Source organism: Ahaetulla prasina, chromosome 5, assembly GCF_028640845.1.
Source record: "Ahaetulla prasina isolate Xishuangbanna chromosome 5, ASM2864084v1, whole genome shotgun sequence".
Taxonomy (NCBI): Eukaryota; Metazoa; Chordata; class Lepidosauria; order Squamata; family Colubridae; genus Ahaetulla; species Ahaetulla prasina.
Genome location: NC_080543.1, coordinates 74,641,322 through 74,655,582, shown reverse-complemented (window position 1 = coordinate 74,655,582; position 14,261 = coordinate 74,641,322). Strand labels below are relative to the sequence as shown.

General features: G+C 43.8%; 2 protein-coding genes across 11 annotated transcripts in view; one reads left to right on the top strand and one right to left on the bottom strand.

Moving 5' to 3' along the window:
* Positions 1-14,261, bottom strand: part of PHEX (phosphate regulating endopeptidase X-linked) — a 739,707-nt gene that overhangs the window by 245,420 nt on the left and 480,026 nt on the right. The window lies entirely within an intron of this gene.
* MAP7D2 (MAP7 domain containing 2) overlaps positions 1-14,261 on the top strand; it is a 153,907-nt gene that overhangs the window by 29,685 nt on the left and 109,961 nt on the right. For 8 of the 10 annotated variants that reach the window (XM_058186698.1, XM_058186692.1, XM_058186691.1 and 5 more), the window contains one exon: positions 2,868-2,978. The exons of the other annotated variants lie outside the window; for them this stretch is intronic. In XM_058186698.1, the coding sequence (XP_058042681.1) occupies positions 2,868-2,978 (111 nt within the window). The remainder of the gene's footprint in view (positions 1-2,867; positions 2,979-14,261) is intronic. 10 annotated transcript variants of the gene reach the window in all.

Here is a 14,261-nt window from a genome sequence, read left to right as displayed (position 1 = left end):
CAGATGAAAAATGAGTAGAAAAACAACTTACTGAAAATATTTCAGTTATACAGTATACATAAGCACTAATATTACTTTGAAGCAGTAGAAATAAGAACAACTTAAGATCTTATTTTTCTGGCTCGTATGTACATTAAGACAATATATTTAAATGAACAGTTACAAACAGTTAATTTATAGCTCAAATTGTCTTTCAACGATGTATTTAGCTTAATTATTAAAATTAATTTGCATGTGTTTTTATATAGAAGGTTGCCTCTGCTTAATAACTTACACAGCAGCTGAAGATATTTTTGTTCATATTGTCTTTCCGTATGCCATATCAGAGCACTTCTTTATACATTGAAAGAGGAAGTAGAGCAGGGATGAAATCCACTTACCTTCACTACCGGTTCACAAATGTGAGCGTGCGCGACTCCTCCATGCATGCGCAGAGAGTAAAAAATGGGACGTGATGACGTCCGGGTGGGTGGGCATAGCCTCCCGCCACCGGTGTTACCGGTTCTCCCAAGCCGGATATAACTGGCTGAATTTCACCACTGAAGTAGAGCTGTACCCAGTGATAGACACTTTTAATCTTACTTTTGCTAATACTTACATGAATATGGAACTCTAACCAGATAGGCCTATTTTATATAGATTTTAGCAGAATTCAGAATTCCAGTCTTTCAAGGTCATGGATCTCCTGCACAGATCTCCTGCACAGAGATCTTAGTGTGCCCTTAGAGATCTCCTGCACAGACTCCTGCATGTTCAGTGTCTGGGTGTAATAGAACATACCGTGTTTTCCCAAAAATAAGACCCTGTCTTATATTTTTGTGAACCCCGAAATAAGAGCTTGGCCTTATTTTGGGGGGGTGTCTTACTATTTGGGGCAAAATTTCGGGGTGGCAGGTGGGGTGGGGGAGAAGCGAGGGGCAGGAATCCCTGCCATGCCCGGCAAGTGGGGGGGGTGAGAAAAGACGGCAAGAATCACGGCTGCTTTTGCAGCCAATTGAGGGTACAAAAGCAGCAGGACGCCCCACACGTCTCATGCCCCCTTCAGGAACAGTCTTACCTCAATCAGTTGCCAAGAGCTTGGACCTGATTGAGGCTCCTGGGGTGGAGCCCACAGCCCGGTGCTTCAGAGGTTTTTTTTGGGGGGAAAGCCCCTTTACACAACCCAGCCTCTCTCTCAAGTGGGCAGGAAGCCCCCTCCTACCATGAGCCAGCTGGTTGAGAATCAGGCAGTCCTGGGAACCGCTCCCCGGCTGGACATGGACCTCCGGCTGGAAAGCGTCTCCTTTGGGCAGGTGGGTGCTGCAGCTCTCAGGCCAGCTGTGGGCAGAGCTGGCACAAAAATTGCAGTGGCCACCAGGGCCAGGGCCCAAAAAGCGCTTGGCTTGGCGTAGCTGTAGTCTGGCCCCTGCAGCACCGAATAGGCGTACAGGCCGGTGCTCAGCAGCCCAAGCATTTGACAATGGAGTCCGGCTCCTATTAGGTGCCCAAACACTTTTCACTTGTTTTGTCTCGCTCTGGGTAAAAAGTGTGCAGCAGTTCAAGAGATCAAATCTCTCTCTGTGTGTGAGCAACAGAGAGAGAAAAAGAGAAACAGTGGAGGGGAACCACACGGGCGTCTGTGCTGTGATCCCAAAGAAAGGACAGGCTGCAGGAAAATTTCCCTCCCCCTTTTTTCCTTCCGATCGTTCTTTACTTGGGATCGCAGCACAGATGCCCCTGCCAGAATTGCAAGGCTGAAGGCTTCGGATGGAGCATTTTGGGGATGTGTGTCTGTGCTCAGATCCCAAGTAAAGAACGATCGGCAGGAAAAATGGGTGGGGGGATTGTCCTGCAGCCTGTCCTTTCCTTGGGATCACAGCAGATTGTTGTGGAAGATTGGAAGGATTGGAAGGAAATGGGGAAGGAGGCTGGCAGTTGGGGAGGTGCTTTGGAGATTTGGGCAGCCCTTGCTGGCTCAGCTGATCAGCAAGCAGTAATTATGAGGCTGCACCTCCAGGAGGTGACCAGGGAAGGGAAGGGCTGCATCCTGTGCTGGCCATGCCCAACCCTTCACTTGGGCTTATTTTCGGGGGAAGGCCTATATATATGCCCACCCCAAAAAATTAGGCTTGGCCTTATTTTCAGGACATGTCGTATTTTCGGGGAAACACAGTAGAAAAGGCACTGATGTGAAGTAATGATTTATTTCAAAATATATATAATATAGGAAGTGGTTCACATTGTTTCCAACATTCTCATTTTTGGAACAGTTTTTAACAATGATAGAGAGACATATGTGTTTTATAACGAAGAATAAAATCATGAGCCATAGCAGCATGACTAAGAACCATAGGCTGTATAAATATGAGCTGGCTTAAATTGATTTTGAGGGATTAGATAAATAAGCTTAGAATGTGTATTAACTTCACTAGCTTTTAGAATGGTTACAAATAGAGATGGGGAGTTTTATGGAATGGTTACTATTTGTTCTAGGAAGGATTTAAAGTGGGCAATTCAGAATAAAAAGCTTCATGTTGTGTTAAAATATTTTCACTAGACACTGTATAAGTGTTAGGATGTAGCCAATAGAGTATATCATTAATTAATTGATTAAATACATCAGTGTTTTGAAGTAATATTTGTTAATTGTTAAATTGATTGGTTTTGCATAGACATGTTTCAGATAAACAGATAAGAATCTAAATGAACTAAATTGAAATTGAAATGATGATTTTGTAAGGAGAAAGTCTTAAAGTAAAGCTTATGATATGACCAGACAAATGTGCTTTATTCTTTGTCCTGACCCACTCTAAAGATCCATGGTAACAAATTTAAAATGTTTAGCATTGCGGAATGAATATACATCTCTTCAATGAATCTCTCTACAGCATGTGACAAACTTTCAGTTTCTACAATGAATCTGCCAAAGCAAATGGAGTCATCTATCAATAAACGTCTTTCTTCCTCCATAGCAACAATAACTTATTCCATTGATAAAGGCAAGTGAATGTGCTACTCATTGTTGCCAAAGAAATCCTATCCTCTCTTTTTAGCTCCAAGACATTCCTTCCTCTTTTTCTCTGCTACTTCCCCCCCTCCCAGTTTTCTTCCTTACTGTTCTTTTTTCTATCAGCTAATCTTTTGATTAAAAAAAAACAAACAGGACAAAAGTCACTGTGATGCTGAAAACAAGATCCCCCTTGGGATCTTGCATCCCTCTACATCATTCATGTTTAATCTAAATGTCTTCTCTGCCTCCACATCGGCCTCTTGTTGTCTGTTCTCTAAGATACCCATCATGGTATCTTGGGAACCAATACTGCTATAATTACATATTCATCATTAGTCATTTCAAAAATTTTAATCACAAGATTTGGATGAGGTTAATTGGATTAGAAGGGAAAATTTTACTCTATGTTTGGTTTATGTATAACAATACCTTGTGATTGAGCCGGGAAGCCGGGGAGGAGGGGAGGGGTTTTCTGGGAGGAGGGGGAAATGTTTTTATTTCTTAAAACTTTTTCAATAAAAAAAAAATTAATCACATTTTAAAGTATTTCTAGTTTATATCTGGTTCATAACAGTGATAGTAGAGAATGCATATTATATCCTACTGAGATAATAATAATAATAATAATAATAATAATAATAATAATAATAATAATAATAATAATAATAATAATAATAATAATAATAATAATTTAATTTATAGACCGCCCTTCTCCCGAGGGACTCAGGGCGGTGAACAGCCAGTTAAAATACAGGAAAACAGACAATATTAAAAAACAACCCTTAAAAAACTCATTCAATTGGCCAAAACTAAAACACAATTACACCCTATAAATTATTAAAGATTTAAAACCCCAATTAATCAAATTTTTTTAAAAAAAATTTTTTTAATCAAGCCAGTCCAGCGAGACGGAACAAATAGGTTTTAAGTTCGCGGCGAAAGGTCCTAAGGTCAGACAATTGTCGGAGTCCAGGGGGAAGCTCATTCCACAGGGTAGGAGCCCCCACAGAGAAGGCCCTCCCTCTGGGGGCCGCCAGCCGACATTGTTTGGCTGACGGCACCCTAAGGAGTCCCTCTCTGTGAGAACGCACCGGTTGCTGGGAGATTGAAACCGGCAGAAGACGGTCCCGTAAATAAATATTGCTTTAAGAGCACCAGGTAAAACATCTCAACTAGGACAAGAGAAGAAGACAAGAGCCTTGCTGACTTGTCTTGACCAAGGGATAAGACAGACAGAGTGCATGTGCATACCCGTATACACATATACAAAAATACACACAAACATTGTTACACAACTGAACAGGACCTACCTTGTACCTGTCCTTTGGAGTCAATATAGTTTTGGATTTCAATCACAAAAAGCTGTACAAATGGAAGAATTATACTGAGGATTTTCCAATAGCCAACTTTACCTTCTGACATTTTTTTCTACCAGCAAAATGGCTTGAGAATATTTTCCTAACTCATTGCAACTATGTGGAAAACAGGACAGAATTGTGCTGTAACAGTGTTGTTAAGTTCGGGCAATGAAGAGGCAGGAGACCAGTGAGTGACAACAGCTCTTTAGTTTATAGTGAACCCAGCGAAAGACAACAGGCAAAAACCCCTCTTTAAATACTGTTTTGGCTGAGGCTCCAACCAATCAGCAACGTGCTAGTTCCCGCCCAAACTTCCCTCCAAAACTTTAAATACATTACAAGTGTGTTTTGTTTTTATTTTTCGGAGTATAAGACACACTTCCCCCCCCCACACACAATAGAGGGTGGAAATGTTGATGCATCTTATACACCAAATACAGCCATTTTTGGCCTCCTGAAGCCTTGTTCCGTTTGTCCTATTTTTGTGTTCCTGGGGGCCGGGGAGGGCAAAAACTTTTCTTTCTTACCTCTTTGAAATCTTGGTGTGTCTTATACACCGGTGAGTCTTATAGTCTGAAAAATAAGGTAAGTAGTTCCCTCCCAGAACGCATTGTACCCATATTTACATAAAATTTGCATGTTATTTTTCCATGTAGTCACGCAGGTAGACAGGGCGTCTCCTAACTCTTTCTGACCTGCGCAATTCATTCTCTGGGAGTGAGTCGAGCTGGTCGGAGGGACTGTTTGTTCTCCCAGCTCCTCCTCTGGGCCATCCGGCCCTGGATTATTGGCAGAGTCGTCCCTGCTGTCTTCAGGAGGAACCGGTTGGCGTCGCTGGACTTCATCGGATTCAGATAACTCCTCCGCTCGCCTTGGGTTTGAGTCAGCTGTAGATTCAAACATTTGGTAGTCAGGGCCTGGCTGTTTGGTTTCTGTATTACTTGGTATTCGTTTTCTTAGTTGGTCTATGTGGTGTCTCCAAACCCGGCCATCCTCCATGTCTACTACATATGATTTCGGCCCGGTTATGCCTAGAATTGTCCCTTTTAACCATGTTGGGCCCTCGCTATAGTTGTGAGCCCATACTGGGTCACCCGCTGACATCTCCCTAGTTTTTTCTTGGATACCCCTGTACCCATCTGGGGTGTAGGTTGGGTTTAGTCGGTCTAATGGGCACCTGAGTTTCCTGCCCATCAATAGCTCCGCTGGGCTGCGGCCAGTTGTCACACAGGGGGTCCTATGTTGGACTGCCAAGAAGGTATCGATTTTGGTTTGCCAATCGCCTGGACTTATCCTAGATAGCGCTTCCTTGGTGCTCCGAACGAAACTTTCTGCAAGTCCGTTCGTCGCCGGGTGGAAAGGCGCCAAGAGGACATGTCTGATGCCCTCTCCCGCTAAGTACCCCTCAAACTGGTTTGCCATGAATTGCGGGCCGTTGTCGGAGACTAGGGTGTCGGGCAGGCCGTGTGTTACGAATAGATGCCTCAGGACTGTGATTACTGCTTCGGCTGTCGTGGTTTTCATGAGAATGATTTCTAACCATTTTGAGTAAGCATCTACTACAATTAAAAATGTCTGCCCATGGAACGGCCCAGCAAAATCTATGTGAATCCTGGACCATGGCCCCTGGGGTTTCTCTCACTCTCTAATTGGGGCTGTAGGGGGTATTGGCCTTGACTCTTGGCAGGATTGGCATTTCCCTACCCTGTCGCTAATGTCCTTATCCATTAGGGGCCACCATACATAACTTCTCGCCAAACTCTTCATTCTCACAATCCCCGGGTGGCCCACATGCAACAGTTCTAACACATTTCCGCGTAATTTTTCTGGGATAACCACTCTATCCCCCCATAACAGACACCCCCCTTGAACCGACAGTTCCGATCGCTTTTTCGCATAGTCTTTGAAACACTTGCCCGACACAGCGGGCCATCCCCTTTGCACCCAACCGATTACAGTCCTTATTGTAATGTCCCTGTACGATGCCCTAGCCACTTCCTTAGATGTGACTGGGCCTGAGTCCAAAGAGTCAATGAGAAAGACGGATGTCCCCGGGGTCGGGTCTTTGATAGTTTCTGGTAAAGGGCACCTGCTAAGAGCGTCCGCATGCCCTAAGTCTTTTCCTGGGCGATGGAGCAGTTTGTAAGAGTATGCTGCCAGGAAGATAGTCCATCGGGTCAGCCTGGGTGAAAGTGCAATGGGCGTTGGGCGATCGCCCACTAGGAGTCCCAGTAGTGGTCTATGGTCCGTGACAATCTCGAAATCTCGCCCGAATAAGTATTCGTGGAATTTCTTCACCCCGGAGACTATAGCCAATGCCTTCCTATCTAGCTGGCTGTAATTCCTTTCAGCTGAGGACATTGTTCGGGAATAATACGCTATAGGGGCTTCTGTTCCATTCGGTAACTTATGGCTGAGCACAGCCCCCACTCCGTAGGGAGAAGCATCGCAAACTAGTACTAGTGGCAACGTGCCATTGTACTGGATGAGGAGGCTATCGCTGGATAAAAGGTTTTTTACCCCCTCAAATGCCTTAGCCTCCACTCTGCCCCAGGACCAAACAGCTTTTTTTGCTAGTAATTTATGTAGCGGTTCGGCTATTGTTGCCTTATTCTTTAAAAATACCGCATAGAAATTAACAAGCCCTAAGAATGTTTGTAATTCCGTTTTATTTTTGGGAGCTGGAGCCTTCCTGATGGCCCATACCTTGCTCTCGGTGGGGTGGATCCCTTTCCTGTCTATTCGGTATCCCAGGAACTCTACTGACTCTACCCCAATTTGGCATTTGTTAAGCTTAACCTTAAGCTCAGCAGACCTGAAAATGCCCAATACCTTCCTTAGTTTTACCCCTAGTTCATCTAAGTTTTCTGCCGATACCAATACATCGTCGAAGTATGGTACCACCCCGGGTAGACCCTGTAACAGTCGTTCCATTAGGTTTTGGAACAGCCCTGGAGCCACATTAACTCCGAACTGGAGTCGCGTGCATTTGAAAACACTGCGGTGCATGACAATTGTCTGTGCCTCAGCTGTGCTGCTAACTACAGGTAGTTGCTGGTAGGCTTGAGCCAAATCGAGTTTGGCGAAAACCTGCCCTTGTCCTAACGAGTGCAGCAAGTGTTGCACTACCGGGACAGGGTATGCGCTTTTCTGCAATGCTTTGTTAAGCGTTGCCTTGTAGTCAGCACAAATCCGGACCGATCCGTCCGGTTTGACTGGGGTCACTATGGGTGTCTTCCATTTTGCATGGTCGATGGGGACTAGTATTCCCTGGCTTACTAGTTTGTCTAACTCCCAGTCAATCTTGGGCTTTAGGGCGAATGGGACCCTCCTAGCCTTTAACCGGATAGGGGCAACTTGTGGGTCTAAGTTGAAAGAAATAGGGGTCCCCACGTACTTGCCCAGGCAGTCCTTGAAGACGTCCTCGAACTCCTTCAGTAGTTCATCCTTGAGGTTGACGTCGTTTCTGTAGACCTCGGTCACTCCCATGTCCAAAGCTCGGAACCAGTCCAGCCCTAGCAAACTCGGTAGAGTTCCATCTACTATGGTGATTGGCAGGGTCTTCTTGTGCTGTCCATACTTGACTTGGACGGACGTGACCCCTCGAACAGGGATCCGATTTCCCTGGTAGTCTTGCACTCTTAGCTTCTGGGTTTGTAGTTGGCGCTTAGCGATGGCTGGCAAGTCTCACGATGGTGTCCCAGGACATAATTGTGATTGATGAGCCGGTGTCTACTTCCATTTGGCACGGTACCCCTTCAATGTAAGTTTTGGTAAAAATCTTCTTTTCTAGTCGTGTCGATGCGTGGCCCACTCTCACAGTGGTCTGATTTAACTTCGCACCCTTTTTGAATGGACCAATCCCCGGCCGCTTCGCTGCTCCGGCGCTCTGATTGGTCGGTTTGAATTTTTGGCAGGAAGGTAGGGGGGCTCGACAGGCCTGAGCTATGTGTCCTTTCTTTTCGCACCGCCGACAAACCGCGTCTTTGAACCTACAGTTTTGTCGTTGGTGTTGGCCCCCACAACTCACGCGCTCGTCCCGGTCACCTCTCTCCGGCCTCCCGGTGTGGAAAACCTCTTCCTCTTCCTCACCTTCCGATTCGGCCTGGACTTCCTCGCTGTGGACCGGTGTTGTTTTCGCTCCGGCACCCTGCACATTCGGCTTTTGCAAGGTTTCTGCCGCTTTGGTGGACATCTCGTGAGCCCTGGCCTCGTCCAAGGCTATTGCCAAAGTCAGGTTGCTCTTAGACAGCAGCCGCCTTTGCAGTCGGATGTCCCTGACCCCACAAATGAATTGTTCGAGTAAGGAGTCCTCCAAATCTCTGTACTCACAGTGGTTCGCGGCTTTCCTCAACATGGCCATGTACACGCTTATCGATTCGCCCTCTCGCTGTACCCGTTGCCTCAACTCGAACCGTTGGACGAACTTTGAGGGTACCGGTGCGTAGTGCGCTCGAAGTGTTGTTTGTAGTGTTTGCCACAGTACCGATTGTACCGGCGTTGGCTCTGAAAGTGACTCCGCGGTATCAAAAACCTCTGGACCGCAGTGGCTTAGGAAGTACGCTCGCTTCCGATTGTCCGAGACTCCTTGGAGTTCGTTCGCCTCGAGGAAACACTCGAAACGAGCCATGTACGACCCCCATTTCTCCTTGGCTGGGTCAAATGGCGCTGGCGGCGTGTAGCTGGACATCACTAACTATCCGCCCTTGAAAACTGGCTGGGTTCGCGAATTCCTTTGCTCCTTCAGCTCTTTCCCGATCTCACTGCCTCAAAATCCCACTTTCGTCGCCAATGTTAAGTTCAGGCAATGAAGAGGCAGGAGACCAGTGAGTGACAACAGCTCTTTAGTTTATAGTGAACCCAGCGAAAGACAACAGGCAAAAACCCCTCTTTAAATACTGTTTTGGCTGAGGCTCCAACCAATCAGCAACGTGCTAGTTCCCGCCCAAACTTCCCTCCAAAAGTTTAAATACATTACAAGTGTGTTTTTGTTTAAAAAAACTGAAACATTTTAAACTCACATATATAACTTTATTGCTCATCTAAAATATTGTTACCATTATTACATCTATGATATACTGTACACAAAAAAGGAGATTCTTCCAGTATTCATGTCCTGGAGTTAAATATAGTGCAAAATGGCACTTGCTTTCCAGGGAAATATAAATAAAGTGTGGTAGCTAAAAAATTGCATTCAGAAATAGATTCTTTTCCAAAATACAGGGTTTTGTACAAGGCATTTCTTTCCATCTTAAGCTGAGGATAATAATGCCCTTAAAGAACTGTAATCAGAATTGCAACAAGACATGAATATAAGCTTCAAATATTCTGAACAGTTGTATAATTTTTTTAAATGTTTTGGATTCAGCCATTTTTATAAATAATGTTAAATAATATAAAATATATTTTCTATGTAGTTGCTTTTATGCTGGTTAATTTAACAAAGAGTACTAAATGTTCAATTTAGTATTTTATTTGTGGGACAACTTTGGATAGAATGTAAATAAAGTTTTTGTTTTAAACTCTTGCTTTCACACTGTGATTGGGTCCCTTCTATGGTCAGGTGGCACCTGATAAGCAGGCATCTTTTCAGGCGTTAGGATTCAGATGTTTGAGTGAAGTAACACATAAAATAAGTGTAACTGGTTAGAAGAAAGCAACTAATAATATTTTCATTGTGGTATTATTTGTGCTTAATTGCAAGACTGTTAAGACAGAGCCTGATCAGTTTGTCCAGTAATTCTAGTGTTGATGCTAGTGTATAAATTCTGTTTGTATCTATAGTAGCAGGCTGAGTAGAGACTGCATGAGCTCTGCTCTTGGTACATGGTAGACAGAATATATTTTTGAAAGATCTCAACTCAAATTTGAGAGAAAAGAAAGTAACCAAGCAAGAGAAAGAATTTGTGGTACAGATCTCTTTTGTACATATATTATGCAAATATGGAGTCTATAAGTCTTGCATTTGAGAATAGATGTAATTCAGATTGTTCATCCTCCGACAGAATTGGATAATTATTAATATGTTATTACAGTAAACAACTTAGAAAAATATGTCCTTAATTACTGTTGGCAATATTTTCTTTTTCTTTCACCACCTTCAGGAATTTAACTATGCACTTATAGACACTTCTATCTAAATACAACTTTGTTTCCCGAAAAGTAGAGAAGGGAACAAGGGGATCAGCCATATTGGACTTAATTCTCATTAACTGAGATGAAACAATAGAAGGTGTTGAAGCTATAGGAACCTTGGGGGGAGTGATCATACAGTATTAGGATTCAACATTATGCAAGCCTAAGCACTCAAACTAGAGTCTTGGACTTTAAGAGAAGTAATTTCAATAAACTTAGAGAGAGCTTGGGAAGGTTCCATTGATGAGAATCCTCAAGGGGAAAACAACTCAAGAAGCTTGGGAAATTTTAAAAAGAGAGATTATAAAAGGCCAGTCTAGCACAATACCAAAAAAGAAAAATAACATCTCTCAAAAGAAACCAACATGGCTGCATAAAAAACTCTCTGACAAATTGGAAGACAAAAAGGACAAGTATAAAAAGTAGAAAGAGTGGCACATAATTAAGGCAGAATATCAATAAATAGCCCGAGCCTGCAAAGATGAAGTAAGGAAAGCTAAAGCTCACAACGAACAAAGGCTTGTGATAAAAGTAAAAAAAATAACAAAAAAAGCTTCTTCCACTATTAAAACAAGAAAAAAGTAAAGGAAACAATTGGTCCATTGCTGGGAGAAAGTGGCAAGAAGGTGACAAACAACAGGGAGAAAGCGGAACTACTTACCTTATTTTTCAGACTATAAGACTCACCGGTGTATAAGACACACCAAGATTTCAAAGAGGTAAGAAAGAAAGAAAAGTTTTTGCCCTCCCCGGCCCCCGGGAGCACTCTGCACGCCTCCCAAACCCTCTGCGTTTGTCCTATTTTTCACAAAAATAGGACAAACGGAGCAAGGCTTCAGGAGGCCAAAAATGGCTGTATTTGGTGTATAAGATGCATCAACATTTCCACCCTCTATTGTGGGGGGGGGGGGAAGTGTATCTTATACTCCGAAAAATATGGTAACTAGCTTTTTGCATCTGCCTTTACACAAAGGGAAATAACAGTCCAACCTATCAAAACCAGAACCACAAAAAACAGATTAGGAACACAAGTTAAAATAGGGAAGAAAATGGTAAGTGAGCACCTCTCTATCCTAGACAAGTTCAAATCACCAGGACCAGGGGTGGGATTCAGCCAGTTCGGACTGGTTCAGGAAAACCAGATGTTAATTTTAATCTGGCTTGCCAAACCAGTAGTTGCAAAGACTGGCTAACCCTGCCCTGCCCTTCCCAAGAGTCTCCACGTGGCCCATTTTGGATGCCAGGTAAGTGCAGCGCCTGCGTGGAGGCTCTGGGAGGGCGAAAAACAGGCCTACTAGAAGTACCGGAAGTCTGGAAACGGGCCCATTTCCAGCCTCCAGAGGGCCTCTGGTGCCCGGGGGAGGCTGTTTTCACCCTCCTGGAGCCTTGAGGAAAGCCTCTGGAGCCTGGGGAGGGCGAAATCAGACATCAATACAATTGAACACGTCCAGAAATATTTTACAAGAAGAGTTCTCCACTCCTCTGAATACAACAAAATACCTTATGCCACCAGACTTGAAATCTTGAATTTAGAAAACTTAGAACTCCACCGCCTTCGACAGGACCTGTGCTTAACTTATAGAATCATCTATTGCAATGTCCTTCCTGTTGAAGACTACTTCAGCTTCAATCAACAATACAAGAGCAAACAATAGATTTAAACTCAATGTTAACCGCTTCAATCTTGATTGCAGAAAATATGACTTCTGTAACAGAGTTATTAATACTTGGAACACACTACCTGATTCTGTGGTCTCTTCTCAAAATCCCCAAAGCTTTAACCAAAAACTGTCTTCTATTGACCTCACCCCATTCCTAAGAGGTCCGTAAGGGGCATGCATAAGAGCACAAACATGCCTACCGTTCCTGTCCTATTGTTTCCTTTCATTATATCCAATTAATATAGTTATTACATACTTATGCTCATTTATATGCTTATATATTATATAGTTATTTTCATGCTTATGCTTACATATACTGTTGTGATAAAATAAATAAATAAATAAAAATAAAATGGTCCCTCCCATCGTGGTGCAGGAGGCCGAGTAGGCCACACCCCCATAGCCATGCCCACTCAGCAACCAGGCAGCGAACCGGTTGCTAAAAATTTTCAATCCCACCTTTGACCAGGACCAGATGTATTACTCCCCAAGGTTCTGAAGGAATTGGCAGATGACATCTCAGAACCACTGAACTATATCTTTCAAAGGTCCTGGAGCACTGGGGAACTGCCAAAGGACTGAAAAAGAGCTGATCCCATCTTCAAAAAAAGGAAAAAAAATAGATCCAGGAAACGACAGACTTATCAGCCTGATTTCAATACCAGGGAAGATTCTGGAAAAGATAAGCAACGAATCAGTGAACACCTAGAAGCAAACAAAGTAATAACCAAAAGCCAACATGGGTTTGTTGAAAACAGATCATGCCATACTAATCCTATTGCATTCTTTGACAAAATTAGTGGACCAGAGAAATGCTGTCGATCTAATTTACTTGGACTTCAGTAAAGCATTTGATAAAGTAGACCTTAACCTACTATTTGATAAAATAGAAAAATGTGGGTTAGACATTATCACTACCAGATGGATTCATAACTGGCTAACCAACTGCACTCAATGTGTAGTCCTCAATGGAACTGCATCTACATGGAGAGAAGTATGCAGTGGATTACCCCAAGGCTCTGCTTTAGGCCCAGTACTCTTCATCATCTTCATCAATGATTTGGACAAGGGGATAGATGGAGAACTCATCAAATTTGCAGATGACACCAAGCTACCAGGAATAGCCAACACTCCAGAAGATAGGCTTAAGATACAGAAGGATCTTGACAGACTTAAACATTGGGCACTATCTAATAAAATGAAATTCAACGGTGAAAAAAGTAAGGTGTTAGATTGGGTAAAGGAGGAGACCTGAGACCAGGCTAGTGACAACAGCTCTTTTATTTAGTGCGAGACTTCAGCAGAATACACAGGCAGGATGCTCTCCTTTTATACACACCTCGATCAATCGGCAACCAATAGGATTCCAATGTTTTCTCGCTGAAATTCCCTCCAATGGGAACATACACAACACTCTTCCCTCCCCAGAATGCACTTCGCCTTGGTCTTGCAAATTTTAACATACATAATTGTGTAGATAACTAGGGCATTCCCTGTGTCTACTTGACCTGCGCAGTTCAGTTTTGGCGGGGGAAGCATGCTGGTCGGAGGTGCTTTCCGCACCTCCCAGCTCTTCCATTGGGGCCCTGTTTTGTGGATTATTGGCGGTTATTTCTTCAAACCCTTGTGGATTATTTGCTGTTGTGTTGGTGGTGGAGTCTAGCAGTGGACCGGAACATCGCTGGACACCGAAGACCTCAGGTAAGTCAACCAGTCCTCTCGGGTTTGAGTTAGCTGTTGGAACAATCAGACTGGAGTTAGGGCTGGAGTTTTGGACTGTTCGTTTACGGAGTTGATCAGTATGCCTCCATTTGATTTTCCCATTCCCTATGTCGATTTTGTATGACTTGGGACCGGTTGTTTCTACTACTTGCCCGGCTAGACATGTCGCGCCTTCCGAGTAATTTCATGCAAAAATTGGGTCGGCTATTTCAAATTCCCTAGTTCCCTCTCCTCCCCCCTGGTAATTATCGGGGGAGTAGTTTGGATTGAGGCGGTCCAGGGTACAATGAAGCTTGCACCTCATAAGAAGTTTGGCCGGGCATAGGCCCATGGCCGGGCAGGGCGTGCCATGCTGAGCGGTTAAGAAAATGTCAATTCGTTCTTGCCAGTCCCCAG